This window comes from Corythoichthys intestinalis, chromosome 1 (genome assembly GCF_030265065.1).
Source record: "Corythoichthys intestinalis isolate RoL2023-P3 chromosome 1, ASM3026506v1, whole genome shotgun sequence".
NCBI classification, from domain to species: Eukaryota; Metazoa; Chordata; class Actinopteri; order Syngnathiformes; family Syngnathidae; genus Corythoichthys; species Corythoichthys intestinalis.
Window position 1 is genome coordinate 65150282 of NC_080395.1, and position 20314 is coordinate 65170595.

Sequence of the window (20314 nt, forward strand, 5' to 3'; positions counted from 1 at the left end):
TTACAAAACAATTTGAATCTCTGGATACTTTGGCACCGCTTATATTGTAAATCCAGACTGTTCCACAGTTTTACCCCACATACAGACACACAGAATCCTTTACGAGTAGTATGAAATTTTGGTAGTGAAAAGAGAAATTATGAGATTGCTCTCGCACTGTAAAAATACATTGTACATTTGTTCTCAATACAGAAATAGGTGGGGGTGGGAAGGAATTTAGGCTGGAAAATATTCTAAAGGTAAAAACAACCAAAATTCAGAGACAGTTAATTGAGTTTCTCGAGGAAACAGGGATAATGAAAAGGATACAGAGCAATTATTTTTTTGTTCCTTCTTGGTGTGTGTAAACATTTGTCAGAATAGCAGAAATGTAGTATGTAACTGCCGGATGAAAAAGTTCATTCAAATATTTATTTTTATATAGAAGGACTAAAACAATCTGTTTAAAGAACAATGACATTTTATTTGATCAAATAGATAACTATATACAATATTTACAAGAAAACATATGAACAAATGTCTCAAAAAACAGACGCTGAGCCACTTTAATGGAATCCTTGAAGCCACTGAATTTTCCACCCTTCACCTAGAAAAAAAAAAAAAGTTTTTAATATTTTTTGCTCAATATCAGAGATGTAAGTCACATGCAATACGTATGTTGTTGTTGTTGTTTTTTTTTTTTTTAAAGAATTGTTGACTATTTGTGTCAGTCTAAATTGAGTTAAATTCACTGCACAAATGTCTCCAACATACATTCTCAAGTCTACAATAAATAAATGGCAAAACAATGGCTCGTGTTTTGAAAAAGCTTGAAGTCAAGTGACCGCTTTTTGAACTTTTTTAAACCAAGAAGCCACAGAATTGTATATAAGTTTCCCTGATTACCTTTGGAGCTTTGCTGTGATGGCTTTAGGAATACTGATTGGCTCTTTGAGTGATCCCATCAGGTGGACGGTGTGCTCCTTGTTTAGCTTCTGGATATGCTCGATCCAGTCCAGCTTGGTTTGAATAGTTGACGCCTATTGTGAAAGAGGAAAGTCGAAGGTTATGAGGCCATTTAGAATTTAAACACTTATTAAAATTTTCATTCGTCTTTCCACACAGGTCTGAATAAACCACGTGAGCATTTCTTATTCGGTGGAGTTTAACATATGATTTTCTTTTCTTTGGTTACAATACTTGGCATTTGACTTATTCGTATTGAAAAAAAATACAGCCAAGGCTAAACATAATAACATATTCGAGATAATAAGATGTGAGAAAAAAAAATAAAGCAAGGTGGACCCAAATGCGCAAGTGGTTTACAAAAACCTGTTCGTAATATGTGTGGGAATCTCACTTTGTTTTGAGGAAAGAATGTCTTACCTTAAGAACAATTCCTTTGCTGGACATCCAGGTGTGCCCCACTCCAAGAACAAACTTGCCAGGATCTCCCTTACGGTGTTCTGTCAGCTTCATCTCAGCTATCTAAGGAAGCAATGAAATTAGTATGTTTATTGAGAATATTGCATACGTAAAAAGTACGGTAAGTAAAGGATAACTCACGTTGAGTTTTCTCTTAAATATGTATTTTGTCATGCCTTTGGGATCCTTGACCTCCTTGCAGACCACCAAGGACTTTTTCAGGAGAAAGAGGTGTCTATTCTTCCCCCTGCAAAATGGTAATTTTGAATCCCACATTTTGAATGAGTCCTGTACGAGTAGCTCACGTCGGGATTCAACGCTCTCATTAAAACCTGACGGAAGAGAGAATAGGTCATGTAAAAAAAATTATGTCTCAAAAGCAAGTGCATGTTCAGCCATCTTGCCCATGTTAACTTACCTTCCAGCATAGAGAAATGAATGGCATCATTGGCTCTCTTAGGAATGCTGATAGTCAACTCCAGGGCTTCCTTGAGTACTCCTTTCCGATCTTCACCGGACTCGAGGAGATTCTAAAATAAGCGAAAATACATTTGAAATGCATTAAGACATTGTTCCCACAGGACATAGAGATTATATACCTGTGAATATTGTTGTATGCTCCGTTTGTATGTGAATAAAGGCGGGAACCCACATGAGCTCAACAACTACAGGCCTATTTCCATCCTCCCTCAACTTTCAAAAATACTTGAAAAGCTCTTTAATAACCGACTTGACAAATTCATAACAAAGCATCACTTATTATACGACAGTCAATATGGATTTAGAAAAAACCACTCCACTGTGCAGGCCCTAGCTGAGTCTATGGAACTGATTACGGATGCTCTTGACCAAAAAAAATACTCTGTGGGAATCTTCCTAGACTTGAAAAAAGCCTTTGATACAGTTAACCACGACATCCTACTGGATAAACTACAGAGACTTGGTATGAGAGGTAACGCTCTAAACTGGATAAGAAGCTATTTGGAGAGGCGCTCGCAATATGTTTCATATGAAGGGTGCAGATCAACAACTCGTCAAATTACATGTGGCGTGCCCCAAGGCTCCGTCCTGGGTCCGAAACTATTCATCCTATACATAAATGACCTGCATATAGCTTCTAATCTAAAAATGGTGCTTTTTGCGGATGAAACAAACATCTTCTGTTCCGGGAAAGACCCCCAGAGTCTATTTAAACTAATAAATGTGGAATTAACTAAACTGCAAAAATGGTTCGATGCTAACAAATTAACTCTTAACCTTGAGAAAACTAAATACATAGTATTTGGAAGAAAAGGTTTGGATATGAACCTAAAGATACAAATAAATAATGTAGAGATACAAAGGGTGCAACAGCACAAAATGCTAGGCATAATTATTGATCAACGTCTAAACTGGAAGCCTCATGTAGATAGACTGAGAAACAAAATTGCTCGGAGCATCTCAATTCTCTAGAGTACAAAACATGTTAGATACGAGGGCTCTCCAAACCCTATACTGTGCACTCGTCCTTCCACATTTCAGTTACTGCTTAGAGATCTGGGGACGCACTTATGAAACCCACCTCAACCCACTCTTCGTTCTCCAAAAGAAAGCCATTCGAATTATTCATGGAGCTTCCTACAGAGCACACACCAATGAGCTCTTTATCAATTCCAAAATTCTGAAATTACATGATTTGGTTAACTACAAAATAGCTCAAATGATGTATAAGGCCAATACAAACAGTCTTCCAGCAAATTTGCAAGCTTTATTCCGTATTAAAGAATCCTCCTACAAACTGAGAGTATCCCGAACGTTTTCCTACCAGTCCATTAGGACTAAAATGAAATCTTTTTCCGTTGTAAACACAGGGGCTCGACTATGGAATACATGTGATGCAGCGCTAACGAATATAAACTCATTAAGCTACTTAAAAAAAATGTACAGAATAAACATAATAAGCCAGTACGTTGCCCAGACTCAACAGTAAAAGCACACACGACACAGATAAGACTGTCCTCACACCAAACCAAGCTAAATGTCAGGGCCAACTAGATAAGACATAACAATTCTGGGACGTGCCCCGCACCGAAATCACATTACGGACTCCAGAGATGATGATGACTAACCTCCTAAAGGGATGCTGACCACAAATCTTCTACAGTGGATGCAACACATGCGAGCCCCCAAAGCACCCCTGGCTTTCACCCCTCACCAAACTAGGACATGAACTGATCAAAGATACATAAATTACTATATGTGAAATCTCCATGGAAATTAATGACTTTTTGAACAAAAGGAGCTAGACTGTCATTGGACTGATCCAGAGCTGTTGCTGGTGCGACCTTGGTGGAAGGGGGACGGGTCCCAATAAGCCTTGGCTTTTTTCCGTTCCCTTTGTCATGTCTGTTCTCATCTTCTTGGATAAACAAATATTCCCCTCTTTCTTTCCTTTCTCTTTCTCTCTTTTCTCTCTCTCTTTACGTTGATTTTACGTTGATTTAATGTTGATGATGATGATGATGTTGATGATGATGATGATAATGTTGATGATGATGATGATGTTGATGATGATGATGATGACAAATGACAATAAATTTAAAATTTAAAAATATTAAAGCAATTGTCTGAAGGATTATAATTATAAAATCTTTGCACGTTTCCATAAACCTGTCTGTTGTTTCGAATTAGGTTTGGGGACTTTCATGAAACAAAATTATGTGATTTACTTGAACAAACTAAACATTGTTGAATTATTTTGTTTGTTTAAATATATATATATATATATATATATATATATATATGTATTTTTTTTAAAAATCTGATTTCTCTATGTGGCAGATTTTACCTATTTTCATTAATGTATCCTCTGTAATTTATGTTGGTTTTCTGAACAACGAACTTAAATATTTGGGCTTACCTTTAACAAGAGCGGATATCTTGTAATTCTCTGTACTGGTTCAATTAGGAAAGATTCTACCGAGAATGCCAGTCCGTGCTTCTGCTGAATTTTCTGTTGAACCCATGGAAACAAAGAGAAGACTGTAAGACAACGAAGCATTATAACCTGTAATTTTACGTTGATAACCTTGACATTCAACTTACATTAGAATAGTTGACAGTATGCTCCATGATGAGCCGAGTGGACTTGTCACTGTTCTTGCAGTAGTCCACATATAACTGGAACTTTTCAGCCTATAACAACAAAACCAACAACATGCTCAGAATTCTTGATGGGTCAATTATCCGAATGATTATGATTACGGTAGTGACAAAGCGATAAATACCCATTTGACAAAGCAATGCCCGACATCTTCAGGGACGTTTGCATGTTTTTCCAGTTCCTTGAGAAAGATCCTGAAGATAGAACACAGAAAAAAATTAATTTGTTCCAAAAAGTGAGTGGTGGTGTCAAAGCTTCGCATAAGTACACATAAGGTGATGTTTTAAATATGAGAAATGACCAAGAGTAGCCTATTTGTTTAGCTTGGTCCACTCGGGGTCAAAATGTCAGTCATTTTTGAGAAAAGTGACGTATGCTTACTCATGATGGAATTCATACAGCTCCAGCAAGTTCCCGAAGATGACGTGCTCCAAGTTGGTTAGCCCTGCAGGAATCGTCTTCTCTTGGGTCAACATCTCCTTCATGCAAGTCTGCAAGATCCAACAGAAAGATTAGCTTAAAGTTTGTCTTACAAGGACTGCACATGAGCAGAAAGGAAACTCACATCAATGCTCTCGCACGTAAGCCTTTTCCGTTTCGATCAGCTCAGCCAAAATGAACCTAAATGAAGGCAAAATTGGCACAAGTTATTATCTTGAAATTAGGAATTAGCAAATGGTATAAGAGTCACATACATTTCCCTGCTTGCAGCCTTTTTTCTTTCCTCGTTGACCTTGAGGATGTCTGATGTGGCTGGAAAGATGCCCATTTGGACTTCCAGCGTGTTGGGTACAGTCATCTTGGAACCGTCGCTCACCATATCCAAATCTGGTAAACCCAGCGGATGCTCCATTAAGTGCTCTGCAGAAAAGAAGTAAAACAAATAATGAATGAGGAAACATTGATGGATACATGAAATGGTTTAATAGACAAGTGATTCCCAACCGCTGTGCCATCAGATATCATCCTGCATGTTGCAGAAAATCATCCACTTTCACCTAATAAATGAGCTTTTAGTTTGTTTGTTTTTTATTAATCTATCTATATATCCCTGATGAGTGTTTAGACAGGCAAAACAACCAAATTTTCGCCCACAAAATGATAAGACCTACCTGGTTGAGTTGCAGCATAACAACCTGCTCCATTGTGCATCGTCCTCGAATTCAGCTCCAAAACTGACCATGTTACTCGCCATACCTCCGGTCAGTTTCGTTTCCTCGGGAGCCGATCGAGATACCCACCTCGATGACATGTTTTTGGCCGTTAGTATTAACGTCGATTCAATTTGAAAAACTTGGTCCACTTACAGCCACATTAACATTTCGTTACACTCTGCTGACGTTTGTATTGTCAATTACAATAAAACATTGTCATAAAGGAAAGGATAAGCATTTTCACACTCCCTGTATTGTGCACGCTACATGTGGATAATGAGTTTACAATTAACATGGATGACTTTTCACGTTTCAGCTACGAAAGTTTGAATTTTAGCCGTTACCTGCGATGCGTTTAGCATAACGCGATATTCCAAATGGCTTTTTGGCGTTTTCGACTCGACGAACAAAAGTCAGTTAAATGTTAAAATTGTTTAGGTGGAAATCATTTTTTCCAAAAAAATTTTTTAAACGGGCTGCAAATCCCGATATTCTGTGTCAAACGACGTCGTGAATAAAACGCTGTAGTCATAAATACTTGACTTTTCACATTTTAGCTCCTAAAGTTTGGATTTTAGCCGTTACACCTGCGATGCGTTTAGAATAACGCGATAACCCAAATGTTGTTTTTGACTCGACAAACATAAGTCGGTTAAATGCTAAAATTATTTTGAATCATTTTGAATACGGGCTGCAAATCACGATATTCTGTGTTAAACCAGGTCACGAATAAAACACTGTTGTCATAAATACTTGACTTTTAGCATTTCAGCTCGTCAGAATTTTAGCCTTTACCTGCGATGCATTATAAACAACATTTGGGATGTCGCGTTGTGCTGACTCGACAAACATAAGTCGGTTAAATGTTAATGTTTTGAATTTTGGAAACGGCTGCAAGTACTGATATTCTGTGTCAAACAACGTCATGAATAAAACGCTGTAGTCGTAAATATTTATTAACAGCCCCAACATGACGCAAAAAGAACATGGCATTCAAAAACAAAGTTCTGCAATTAAAGTTTTTGAAAGAATAATACATGTTTGAATTAGACTAATTGACTTACCTCCCAGCCTTTCGATGTTTGCAAGAATTTCAGATGCAAGATGTTCCATTGTCTAAGTCTTTCGTCCAGATGGTGTCCTCAGTTGAGTCTTGTGCACTTGACTCCACTGCAGCATCTGACGGGATGTCACTCACGGATTGTTTTATACTTTGATTTGACATCTAAGATCAAAGATCGTTCTTTGGTGACGTCAAGCGAGATCTTTGAAGCGACACGAGATCGTTCTTTTACACGTCACGCTCTTTGATCACGATTTCAGTTTTTAGCGCCATGCCCGGCCATCGGCATAGGATAAATTGGCTGCCATCTAGTGGAGGGCGTCCGAAATTTCAGTATTTATTATTTTTTACTATTTCAATACTCAAAAGCGACATGGAGGAGCAGAAGCAGAACCATCTATCTTTCACTGACATATATGGCGGAAAACACTCAAGTGACTTGAAGCTCCGCTCTGAGACCGCCAATTTGGCCAAATTTCAAAATTGTCCGATATGCACGTGTGATACATCATTGGAAAGCTTAAAATCGTAATTTTCTGGGGGAAGAAATTTTTTGAACAGGAGTGCATTTAAAAAAAAAAAAAACTATCTGGAGGCAAGAGCAGAATTAAAGTTTCAATGATTTTAACGAGATATTATCGCGTACTTACCTTGTTTTGATTAAAAAACTCCATGTAGTATGTATCATTGAGGTTCAAGACACAGAAGCGAATGGCCACTATGGAAGACCAGGAGTATGGAGGACCAGGAGTGCAAAAATTCATAGGCCACAGCCGGATTTTTGGAGGATTTAATGGGTGAAATGCTGACAAAAGGGAACTAATGCAAAAACGGGAGCAATTTTAACAACTTTAACGGTTGATTCACGACATTAAATGACTTCCAAACATAGCATAGGTTACTATGTTGTTGCTTTTTTTTTTTTTTTTTTTTTTTTGAAAAAATGGAAGAAAAAAAACATGAACGGTAACACCAGTGACTTTGCCAAGTAACTAATTACTCTTACATGCAGGTAACTGAGTTATTAACTCAATTACGTTTTGGGAGAAGTAATTTGTAACTGTAATTAATTACTTTTTAAAACTAAGATTAACAGCACTGGTCATAAAGATGCCGTCTTTATTATGCAGTTTGCAGAATAAAAAGTGATGAAAGCGGAGATTTTATTCTGCCAATTTGTTGCCGAACACAATTTGCCTGCAACTATTGCTGATCACTTCTCAGAATTAGCTAAATAACTAAATGACTCAAAGATTGCATCGGTAAGTTAATTTTATCAATTGACCTTTTTAATTTATAATTGGACACACTAACGAACTACCTTAAAGTCCAACTGAATTGCGAGCTGAAGTCCCATGAAGTGCAGCCAGCAAAAGACATGATAGAAATTGCCAAAAGTTCTACATACAATTATAACAAAAGTCACTGTTAAATTTTATTAATCATGATGTAGCTGAAGATATTGATTGTTCTTTGATTGCGCCAGGTTATATGTGACAATGTTACCAATGAATTCATATTGTTTTAAAAATTGAGTTTTATTTTTGTTTCATATTGCACGTTATATAAAACGTTGTAAGATTAGTCATCAGTTTGCAAGGGCATACGTCACTATTTGTACAATTGCCAACGGCCTCAGGTTTACAGGTATTATATGTACCACACACAGGGCGTATTATTAACAAATGTTAAAGTTGTATAAAAGAGCAAACGTGTGCGCACACATCTGTCTCTGTCGTGCTCGAGGGCATTAAATATCGTGCGTCACGTAAAGTGAAATACCGTTCATGCCAATTCACAGACATACTTACGTCAATACGCTTGAGCTATGGCTCGCATGCGCACGCGCACGCTTGTGTGTGTGTTGTTGTTAGAATGAATGGCACACGGCAAATGACATTGTTTTGAAGTTACTCCCGATGAAAGTCTCACAGCTTCCTATGTTGTAATCTAAAGTAACATTACGAGCGTACGAAAATGCCACAGTATCCATCATTGCCAATCTTTAAAATCTCTTCAATTTTTTTTTTTTTTTTAATGATCAGTTTCATTCCCTGGATTTTAACTCTGTGTGAGACTCAACCCCTTTAATGTGTTTTGGTTTGTTATTACATTTGAATTTATGCTTGTTTTGGTAAATGGAGAGTACTTATATGCACTTTATCTACATTGTTGCAATGCCCAAAGCGCTTTACTTTATTATATTTTACTGTTTTTGTTCTTGAACATTATGTAACGCATTTTGTGCCAGTTTTTAATGTGTGGTTTTAAAGTGATTTATTAGGAGAGTTATGAATAATTACGCTTAAGAATTTCCATCCTTAATGAATATCCACCCATCTTCCACCGCTTAATCAGAGGGCAGATAGCAGAAGCAGCACCTTCAACAGGAAAGCCCAGAGTTCCCTTTCCTCATAAATAATGTTCAGCTCCTCCAAGCCAGGAAAAGAATGAGGAAGAATTTGGTCTCCTCAACCTGTCCTGGTGAACTTCAGGTTTCTTCCCAGTGAACATGCCCAACAGATCACCAGGGAGGTGATCTTGTTGAATATTCAATTATTAATATTTAATCTAATTGATGATTAACATGATCTCATTATGGTTGCCGTTCCAATCTTTTGATGAGAAGAAAAACAAGAATAAGTCAAGTACCTTTTACCATTTATTGATAACAATATTCTGGAAGAATAAAAGCATTGTTGGGTTCTGATTAACTTACCCTACCAGACAGACATGCATAGCAGAGTTGAACCAGTCAGAACTCTCACCGACTAGTCCCTGAACCCGCATATGGTATCAAAACGCAGTATCTAGACAGTAAATTTGCCTTTCTTAAATGCCAACTTTCCTCTGATTGGCCAGGTACACCGTTATGATGATTCATCTTCTTCCTTCTTCGCCCCCGCACAACAAGTAAAACATGCACTTAAGAAGAATTAAACACACGTAACATATGCATCCTGTTGGAATAAAATCATATTCAATCAATTAAAAAAAAAAGATTTTACTTCTGTAATCCACTAATACAGTGGGGCAAATAAGTATTTAGTCAACCACTAATTGTACAAGTTCTCCTATTTGAAAAGATTACAGAGGCCTGTAATTGTCAACATGGGTAAAACTCAACCGTGAGAGACAGAATGTGAAAAAAAACAACGGAAAATCACATTGTTTGATTTTTAAAGAATTTATTTCCAAATTAGAGTGGAAAATAAGTATTTGGTCACCTACAAACAAGCAAGATATCTGGCTGTCAAAGAGGTTCAACTTCTTCTAACGAGGTCTAGCGAGGCTCCACTCGTTACCTGTATTAATGGCACCTGTTTTAACTCATTATCAGTTTAAAAGACACCTGTCCACAATCTCAGTCAGTCACACTCAAAACTCCACTATGGCCAAGACCAAAGAGCTGTCGAAGGACACCAGAAACAAAATTGTAGACCTGCACCAGGCTGGGAAGACTGAATCTGCAATAGGTAAAACGCTTGGTGTAAAGAAATCAACTGTGGGAGCAGACATACAAGATCTGGGGCTCCATGCAAGACCTCACCCCCGTGGCGTCAAAATGATAACAAGAACGGTGAGCAAAAATCCCAGAACCACACGTGGGGATCTAGTGAATGACCTACAGAGAGCTGGGACCACAGTAACAAAGGCAATTATCAGTAACACAACGCGCCACCAGGGACTCAAATCCTGCACTGCCAGACGTGTCCCCCTGCTGAAGAAAGTACACGTCTGGGCCCGTCTGCGGTTCGCTAGAGAGCATTTGGATGATCCAGAAGAGGACTGGGAGAATGTGTTATGGTCAGATGAAACCAAGATAGAACTTTATGGTAGAAACACAGGTTCTCGTGTTTGGAGGAGAAAAAATACGGAATTGCATCTGAAGAACACCATACCCACTTTGAAGCATGGGGGTGGTAACATCATGCTTTGGGGCCGTTTTTCTGCACAGGGACAAGGACAACTGATCTGTGTAAAGGAAAGAATGAATGGGGCCATGAATCGAGAGATTTTGAGTAAAAATCTCCTTCCATCAGCAAGGGCATTGAAGATGAGACGTGGCTTGATCTTTCAGCATGACAATGATCAACCATTTTTCAAGGTAAAATATATTACATGTTGACTTCTCCTTTAACCTGGCCTTTAGCTCAGTCGGAACATCTGACACTCACCAACTCTCACTCGAGTGCACAGGTACAGTAATTAAATAAGTATGCAAGCAGGTAGGTAGATATTTGTATATATGATTACAATGTTCTAAATTACTTACAAATTTAGCATTCCACATGGTTTTCTTAAAAACTCAACTCATATTCCAATTTTATCACTTTTGGAACTCTATATATGAGGAAGTCAGCATGATGTCACGATGATGTCACCTCGCTTAGCAACGTGTCGCCATTTTGTGAAGGGGGCCCGCACAGCTTTGCATTCCGTCAACAAACGTCTGAAATTCATATATTTCAGGTGTGTTTTGCGTGTTTTTTCATAAAAACGTCTTAAACGTGGCTTACTATTATCACGAGTCACTGCCGACAGACGCGAGGAGGCAATACAATTTAAAATTAGCGTTTATTGGCTTACAAAGCTGCCCATTCAAAGTCACAGCTAATAGCTGGATAAACAAAGGAATGGCCTGCAGTGGAGTTCGGAAACATCTATAACTACCTTATAAAGTCACCCAGTAAGTTTACCTTTATCAATTACGTGGAATATGTACTGTGTGGAACTTAGAAAATTGGCAGTATATACGAAGTGATTATTTCTGCCGTACCCGGTAATTCGCCTCCAAGCTTATTTAGCCGTGAATACGTCACGGCAAAATAACAAATTCCCACCAGGCCAATAATATACCGTTTGACTAATCAGAGCAGTTCACGGCAAAAGAAAAATAACGCTTTGCGAGTTGCCGGTTACTGTAATAATAACCACTGCCTAGTCTATTTGGAGCTAACTGGGGCAAAAATGAAAGTTTACTCACCAGTAATAAAGTGTCGGCTGCAAACGTAAATGTGCTTGGATTTAGGTTCCCACAGGCGAGAATAGTCCACGGAACAGTCTTCTTTTACTGTTCCTCAATTAATTGCTTTCAGACATTTGCTTGTCCTTTTCTTCTCACGAGGAAGAATAAAGAACTTCAAATGCGGCTCCGAACTCTTCCTTGTGTGACAACCCGCAACACAGCAACTTTTAGTCATTCCGACGGAAAAAAGACCGCAAATAAGACGAAAGTTGAACGCCTTTGTATTACAATGCACGACAGAGCAACTGCTTGTGACTCATCTTTAGCCCAGTTTTCAATATGGCGACGCTTTGTTGTGGCTGGTGACGTCATTAATGCCCGGATGTCCGACTTCTTCTATTGGCTGAAATGAACCTTGAAGAAAGGCTCGGGCCTCACCAGTCCAATATGCAAACCTGTTAAGGTCTATTAAGTGAGTTATTGACAGAATAATAACGTATACTAAAGGGTAAGTAATCTTAAATTACATTTAAAAATGTTCTTACCCTTCAATGTTGAATCAAACTAATACACCACCATTTTGGGATGTGTGCCATGTAGCTCTAAAAAAAAAACATCATTATTTTAAATAGTCACGCAAACATTAAAGCATTTTCGTTCTTAAATGTAGCATTGTGAAAACTGTTAGACAATGTAATCAATTAACTTTAAAACTTGCACCTACACTAGAAGAAAAAAATACTAACTTCGGCGAACAGAAATTGAGCAAGTGTACTGAAGCTGAGTGCATATTCTGAAAAGCCAATATTTGGTTACGTATGGCAGTTTAAAAAAATAATACAAGAAAATCCTTCAACAAAGAAATGAAAAATACTTGCCATCAATATGAATATCCCGCAACTGTTTCCACTAGTTTGTTAAGGAAATCCCTGTAAGAATTGTGGAAACATTAAAGAAAAAAAAAATCAGTGTTAAAATCCAAACAGAAAGACAGGAATGTGCAACAAACAAAATGCAGTTCTAATATCCTCGGGAGACCTGAATATCTCTGCCAAATGTATTTGTTGTCCACTACCCCGGATTAATGTGTTGAGCTATAGATCACTGTCAAAACGACGTCATCAGCAGTTGATGTCCTCTAATACGAGAGACAGATGTGTGCGCACACGTTTGCTCTTTTATACAACTTTAACATTTGTTAATAATACGCTCTGTGTGTGGCATCATCGATCGCTTTACATACGCATTTTTAAATGGGCACTTTTAGGGGGGGAAATGATTAAAAATAAAAATATATATATATATATACATATACATACATATATATACACAGTGCCTTGCAAAAGTATTCGGCCCCCTTGAACCTTGCAACCTTTCGCCACATTTCAGGCATCAAACATAAAGATATAAAATTTTAATTTTTTGTCAAGAATCACCAACAAGTGGGACACAATCGTGAAGTGGAACAAAATTTATTGGATAATTTAAACTTTTTTAACAAATAAAACACTGAAAAGTGGGGCGTGCAATATTATTCGGCCCCCTTGCGTTAATACTTTGTAGCGCCACCTTTTGCTCCAATTACAGCTGCAAGTCGCTTGGGGTATGTTTCTATCAGTTTTGCACATCGAGAAACTGACATTCTTGCCCATTCTTCCTTGCAAAACAGCTCGAGCTCAGTGAGGTTGGATGGAGAGTGTTTATGAACAGCAGTCTTCAGCTCTTTCCACAGATTCTCGATTGGATTCAGGTCTGGACTTTGACTTGGCCATTCTAACACCTGGATACGTTTATTTTTGAACCATTCCATTGTAGATTTGGCTTTATGTTTTGGATCATTGTCCTGTTGGAAGATAAATCTCCATCCCAGTCTCAGGCCTTGTGCAGATACCAACAGGTTTTCTTCCAGAATGTTCCTGTATTTGGCTGCATCCATCTTCCCGTCAATTTTAACCATCTTCCCTGTCCCTACTGAAGAAAAGCAGGCCCAAACCATGATGCTGCCACCACCATGTTTGACAGTGGGGATGGTGTGTTCAGGGTGATGAGCTGTGTTGCTTTTACGCCAAACATATCGTTTTGCATTGTGGCCAAAAAGTTCAATTTTGGTTTCATCTGACCAGAGCACCTTCTTCCACATGTTTGGTGTGTCTCCCAGGTGGCTTGTGGCAAACTTTAAACGAGACTTTTTATGGATATCTTTGAGAAATGGCTTTCTTCTTGCCACTCTTCCATAAAGGCCAGATTTGTGCAGTGTACGACTGATTGTTGTCCAATGGACAGACTCTCCCACCTCAGCTGTAGATCTCTGGAGTTCATCCAGAGTGATCATGGGCCTCTTAGCTGCATCTCTGATCAGTTTCTCCTTTTTTGAGAAGAAAGTTTGGAAGGACGGCCGGGTCTTGGTAGATGTGCAGTGGTCTGATGCTCCTTCCATTTCAATATGATGGCTTGCACAGTGCTCCTTGAGATGTTTAAAGCTTGGGAAATCTTTTTGTATCCAAATCCGGCTTTAAACTTCTCCACAACAGTATCTCGGACCTGCCTGGTGTGTTCCTTGGTTTTCATAATGCTCTCTGCACTTTAAACAGAACCCTGAGACTATCACAGAGCAGGTGCATTTATACGGAGACTTGATTACACACAGGTGGATTCTATTTATCATCATCGGTCATTCGCAAGGTTTCCGCCCCTATCGCCATGTTGGAAGCAGGAAGTTCGGTGTCAGAACTCCGGGAAACATCAACAGTGAGGCATTTCGACACAGGTCGGTTTTTTAAAATGGTTGGAAATTATTGTGCGGTAAAGAAATGTAACAACCGATCAAACAGAAAGGAGAATGTACAGATCGACGGAACCCCATTGAGCTTCTTCCGGATCCCTACATGGAGAAAAGGCAAGGGAAAGCTCATATCTGAACTTACCAAACGTCGAAGAATGGCATGGGTAGCCTCGATCAGAAGAAAGGACATAACATTTCATTGTACAGTTACACACAGAGTTTGCTCTATGCACTTCCACTCCGGTAAGTTAATTTGTCTACGCAAATTTCGGTAACATCATGCCCTAAGTCGGCCTGTTGTCAACTATAACTACAGCCAAACAACTAGCTTGCATACATGTGCATTGTCTTCAGTAATGCTTCATAAGACATAATTCCTGTCGTTTCTAAATGAAAGAGCTGTAATATGTTGGCGTGAGACTATGGCAAAGAATTTGTACACTGGCTACATTTTCTGCAACAAAGAATTTGTACATCTGTGGTCACAGACTTATGTTTTCTTTGTGTTGCTTGTTCTTATATTGTTTACAGGTAAGCCATTTTATGAAATGCTATAGAACCACCCAGATTGGAAACCGTCACTGCGGTTTGGCCATGGTGAAGTGCAAGTGACAGATAAGGCAAGATTTCAGAGGCATCTAAGACGCAGACAGGCCTGGCCACCCTCTCCTACTGCAATGCACGCAGGCATGGACCAGCCACCTTGTCATGCAATATATTTTGTGTACTGTACACCAAAGTCATCCCCAACTGTTAATATGAGTGACATACATTGGTAATATGTGAAGAATAATTAAAAACAGTGCAAAAGAGTAAAGAGGATAAGATGCACATAAACACACTGTTGTGCTAAATGTTAACAATGTGCAATGTCAGGGCATGTTTATGTAGTTGTTTACAGTGCAATGTATAAGATCAGACAACGTACGCAAGTACATGGGGGCACAAACAATGCTAAAAATGTAAAAATGGTGGCATATTGGAACATATGCTATACAACCACAGTTTGCATTTGTAAATACATTAGCATGTTGCATACAGAAAGCATAATGTCAGTCATTTTTCTCATGATGGCCAAAACCATACTGAATCAGCTGGAGGTGTGTCAACAATGCCTACACACTGGAAGTGGAACCACTGGACAGAGCAGCTGGTGTTGTCGCATGCAACCATCTCACCATGCTCATGCGTGCAGGACTCAGCCACACTTGCCATGCATGTGCAGTGTGCTGACAAGACTTGCCCCTCTGGTGCCAGGATAACCCATGGAGTTAATGGTGGCCGAGTCTGACGCTGTGAGTGCAACACCTGAGCAGAAACAAAGAGGAAATTTAACATTCAGGGTTACTAGAGGGTCAAATCAAGATAACAATGGAGTAACCCAATGTTGTGCAATACGTTTTACTTTTTGAATACATATAAATTGCTTGCAGTGGGCCAACTGAGAAAGATTGAGCAAGGTAAATCTGTTTTCTACAACACAGCATTGATTTGTCACTTAACAATCACAGCTCAGCACAGCACAAATTCAGATGTTCATGGCAATGAAAATAGTAAACACACATAGCCTACCTTTGCAAGAACGGTGGAGTTGCCGTTTGATATGGTCATAATGTGCAGGTCCTGCACCCATCCGCAGCAAAACTGTTCGTAGCTTTATAGCGATTTGTCATTTCGGAATCGCTGATGAGTTTAGTAACATACACCAAACAATAAATACAGCAGAATGTCCATTTCACGTAATACATAGTTCTCGTGTGACATCAGCATCCGGGCACTTATAATTGTGTCCGCCATCTTGGATGGCAACGACACCTTGTCACGGTACAGTGGATAATTTGAATGAGAATCTATTTATAGTCGTCATGGTGCTTTCATGTTGGGCCAATGGTTGTAAAAATAGACACGATGACTCAGTCAAGCGTAGTTTCTTTCGATTTCCAAAAGTAATCGTCCACGAAGGAAAAGACACTCGGAAAATAAGCGAAGACCGTCGTCGAAAGTGGTTGGCGAATGTCGGTAGAAAGGATGTCCCATCACAGTACTCTCGCATATGTTCAGATCATTTTGTTACCGGTAAATATTACATTGAAGTTTTTTTTTATTTGTGTGCGAAATTTATTCATGATTTGACCTTTCATGCTTGGACTATTGCACTCGTTTCGAATGATTTGGCTTTCTCGCCCGCCTCTACACACTCGTCTGTGCACAGGTGCCTGATAAGTGACCCCCATTCACCATATAGCCTATATAGCACACCTTCTCTTTTATATAAAAGAGAAGGTGTAGAGAAGCCTATATAGCACACCTTCTCTTTTGCACACCTTCTCTTTTATATAAAAGAGAAGGTGTAGAGAAGCCTATATAGCACACCTTCTCTTTTATAGAGAAGCCTATACAGCACACCTTCTCTTTTGCACACCTTCTCTTTTATATAAAAGAGAAGGTGTAGAGAAGCCTATATAGCACACCTTCTCTTTTATATAGGCTATATGGTGAATGGGGGTCACTTATCAGGCACCTGTGCGTCTGTGTACAATTTCTGAGTTGTGATGCAACGATGTACATGTATGTATGACCGTTATATTAAAGCCTATTTAAAAACATTTATATTAACGTAACATCGTCCATGAAATTACCTTAGTCAGAGACTAAGTTTAAGTATTAGTTCATTGCATATAATTATTTTCTCCTCATGGTTCTACTTCATGTTTATTCTGCATTTTTACATTGTTCTTCAGTTACATTGAATTTCATGTTCCCACACACCTAGACCAATTCACTTCTGTTCATATTCATATATTTATCACTCTTTAAACTAGAAAAGTTCACGGGAAGTTTTTCTTCTTTCAGAATCTCTGGAATGTAGATTTCCTGGTGATCTGAAATAACCGCCAGCACTGCAGGCTTAACTCCTGTATTCGATAGTTTCTTGGCAAAACAAGACATCTCTTCCTCTGTGGGCTCTGGGACTAGCGGCATCTTCAGGGGCATTCGCTTTGGTGTTTGAGCTCCAATCAGGGTACATTCAAACTCGCGTTTCCTAACCTCTGTTGATGTAAAGTCGATGTCCTGAATCTCTGAATATGCCACCTTGTCAACATAGGATGGTACTGGCCAGTAAGCTTTCTTCTGGGTCACTGTTAGAGCTTTGTTGGCACGGTAGTTCTCATCCACCCAGAACAACAATGACCCAACATGACAGCAAACCTGCAAATATCGAATTAACTTATGAATGACTTTTTTTTTTTTTTTTTTTTACAAATGTAGTCAAACTTGTCTTAAGTGGTCACCCTGTTATGCAGCCACTATCTTTGGTTCCCTTGGGTGGCTGCTTAAGACAGGTCTGACAATATCTTTTTAGCTACCTTATGATGTAACACATTACAAAATGCATATATAAAGTAACACCTGTCAGGTGATATGACAATAGCAGTTGAATGCGGCATAAAACCCCATTCAATCAATCTAAAACATGCGCTTAAATTTCATATGCCAGTCATACGAATAATTACAAATATCTTTTTATCTATGTAAATAAAATTCCGCTCTATTTCTTCTTTACGACTGGATAAATTTTATTTAAACTTCACATGTAGGCTGAGTGTTAAGCAGAGATGTGCATATGAAATGAAAATGGTACATTGATCAAATCCATATCCTCTCCTCTTTATCTCATGAACTACTGGACAAATTTGATTTTATACTACAGCATGTCATACTTTATTATGGCTACTATAGGTTTCATAAAAGTTAAGGCGGTTTGAAGATTGTGAACAAGTTTCTTTGAAACATCATGGGCAGACTTGGCGCTAACAATGAGTCTCTTATTTTGCATTCCTTTGACATTGATTTGTTTTGTGTAAAAGAGATGTTGGGAGATATGATCACATCTAGTGAAGGCTCTAGTTTTAACGAATAACAATTATCAGGTTTTGGAAAATTTTGCATCAAGCATCTAGAGTATTAAGAAAATGTTTACCTCTCCAAGTCCAGCCATACAATCACAGTGTGCACATTCAACCGATCCTTCTAAGGAAGAAATAACCCATGGTCTCAGTGGTGTATCATTCATTCTCTGGGAATGGCGCACCTGAAAGCATACAAAGAACAAAAATTATTGTACATGTATCAGTTTTGAAAAACATTTTACAGTGTGATAATTTTACCATTTCATGATTTGCATATTCAGCCATTTAAGAGTCAAATGTTTATGTGGAAACGATATGGGTAAACATTTCCATCGGCAAGAAACTGCCCTCACCACTGCTCAGTCACATGAATGAAGCGAAGAGGTGAGACTACACATACAGACACCCTCCAGGGGTGTGGAAATATAAAATTTTTGTACTTGCCCACGGACAAGTTATGAGCTAAAAGATACTTGTCCAGCACAAAATTTTACTTGTCCAGATGTAACTTCAAGAGCAAAATTTGTGGCATTTCACCTGTCCCCGGACAAGTTGGCAAGAACTTTTCACTTGTCTGTGTATGCAATAACCCAGGTCGGACAGGGCATTTCCACATACCTGCCCTTTTTGGGAAATGGGCACACGTTTGTCTACTATGGTGGTATGAGTCAGCAAGGAAAGCAATTTCCATCACGACCTATTTTCAATGACTTAATCATGCATATCCTGGGATATTTAAACCTTGATTATTCATTATCGTTTCTGTTAACAAGTGTAAGATAAATGTAGTCAAGCTTAAACTTTAACTAAATGGCAGTCTATAATGTGAAAAAAGTTTATATTCAATGAGAAACGGTCTATTCTATGCTTTCTACTAATTCCATTTATTAGCATGTTTGGGAACTTTTTCATCCGATGTAAAAATTGAAGGTAATTTCCCTGTTGCAGCGGGGGCATGTGTTGTATCATCTACTACATCCTATTTATTTTGTCATCAAGTCTATCTATATATCTTTGCAGCAACGAAATGATGTTTAACTTAAGGTAATTATATGATAAAACATAGACACAATATCTGTATATATTCATTTCATCTGAAATCATGGAAGGAGACATTTTTAAAAAAAATATACATTGTACAAAGAAATATCTTCTCATTGCCACATACCCTGCCAGTTATCAACACTTTGTCGTTGCACTTCATAGTCATAACATCCTTGACCCAGCCGCTTCTACACTGATTTAGAGCATCCACTGCTTTTAGGGAGTTCAAATCCTGCATTGTATAGGCACTCTTTGTGTGGATGAGGTAGTTGACAATGTCATAGTTCGAAATCGCCGGGAGCGAATCCAGGTCGGTTGTCAAACTGTCTTTTTTCACCTCGTATGGATCAACGCCGATCAATTCAATCTTCTGTTCGTATCTGTTACGTGATTCAGTATCCAATGTGTCAATATATCGTATTTTCTGCTTCGATAAAGCCATGTTTACACCTTAATTGCACGTTTTAGTCACAGTAGTTTTTCAAAATATCGATTTCCGTTCGAATGCCAACCAAGATGGCGGACGTCGCAAAACCGCGCAAAGTATTATGGGAGTGTGGGAACTATGTATTGTGGGAGCCCGTCGACATCTTTACTTAATTTGTCTTCGGCTTGCTCGTAAGGGCCAACATTGTTCACATCCTTAAGTTTGATCACATATCTGTTCTTCGCCTTTGTAACGGGTTTGTCTCTTTAATCTTTATCGAACTGGCAAGTTAAAGTTTAATGTCCCGCAAGCTAGACCTGCTTCCATATGGCTGCGTTGTTGTCAAATCTTACGTGGTCCCCCATTCTGTGACGTAAACGCTCGAGCCTAATTCCTTCCTCCTTTTTTTATTTTTATT

At 38.6% G+C, this 20314-nt stretch overlaps 2 protein-coding genes across 3 annotated transcripts; both read right to left on the reverse strand.

The window, feature by feature from the left end:
- Window positions 1-227: 227 nt before the first annotated feature.
- Window positions 228-7047, reverse strand: LOC130924675 (triple functional domain protein-like). 2 transcript variants are annotated; one of them, XM_057851276.1, is made up of 13 exons: window positions 6765-7047; window positions 5659-5787; window positions 5242-5407; window positions 5112-5167; window positions 4928-5037; window positions 4671-4740; window positions 4489-4578; window positions 4304-4396; window positions 1823-1934; window positions 1546-1736; window positions 1366-1467; window positions 886-1019; window positions 228-586 (listed from the first exon to the last, which is right to left on the reverse strand). In XM_057851276.1, exons 5-13 carry the CDS (start codon window positions 5029-5031, stop codon window positions 583-585), a joined length of 900 nt encoding a protein of 299 aa, XP_057707259.1. In that variant the 5' UTR covers window positions 5032-5037; window positions 5112-5167; window positions 5242-5407; window positions 5659-5787; window positions 6765-7047; the 3' UTR covers window positions 228-582. The 2 variants fall into 2 exon arrangements, with proteins under 2 accessions (XP_057707259.1, XP_057707260.1); XM_057851277.1 differs by lacking the exon at window positions 5659-5787.
- A 10000-nt stretch (window positions 7048-17047) lies between these two features.
- Window positions 17048-20264, reverse strand: LOC130927015 (uncharacterized). Its single transcript, XM_057852461.1, has 3 exons — window positions 19594-20264; window positions 18497-18607; window positions 17048-17724 (listed from the first exon to the last, which is right to left on the reverse strand). The coding sequence occupies exons 1-3, from the start codon at window positions 19909-19911 to the stop codon at window positions 17284-17286; spliced, it is 870 nt and encodes a 289-aa protein (XP_057708444.1). The 5' UTR covers window positions 19912-20264; the 3' UTR covers window positions 17048-17283.
- Between the last annotated feature and the right edge of the window lie 50 nt (window positions 20265-20314).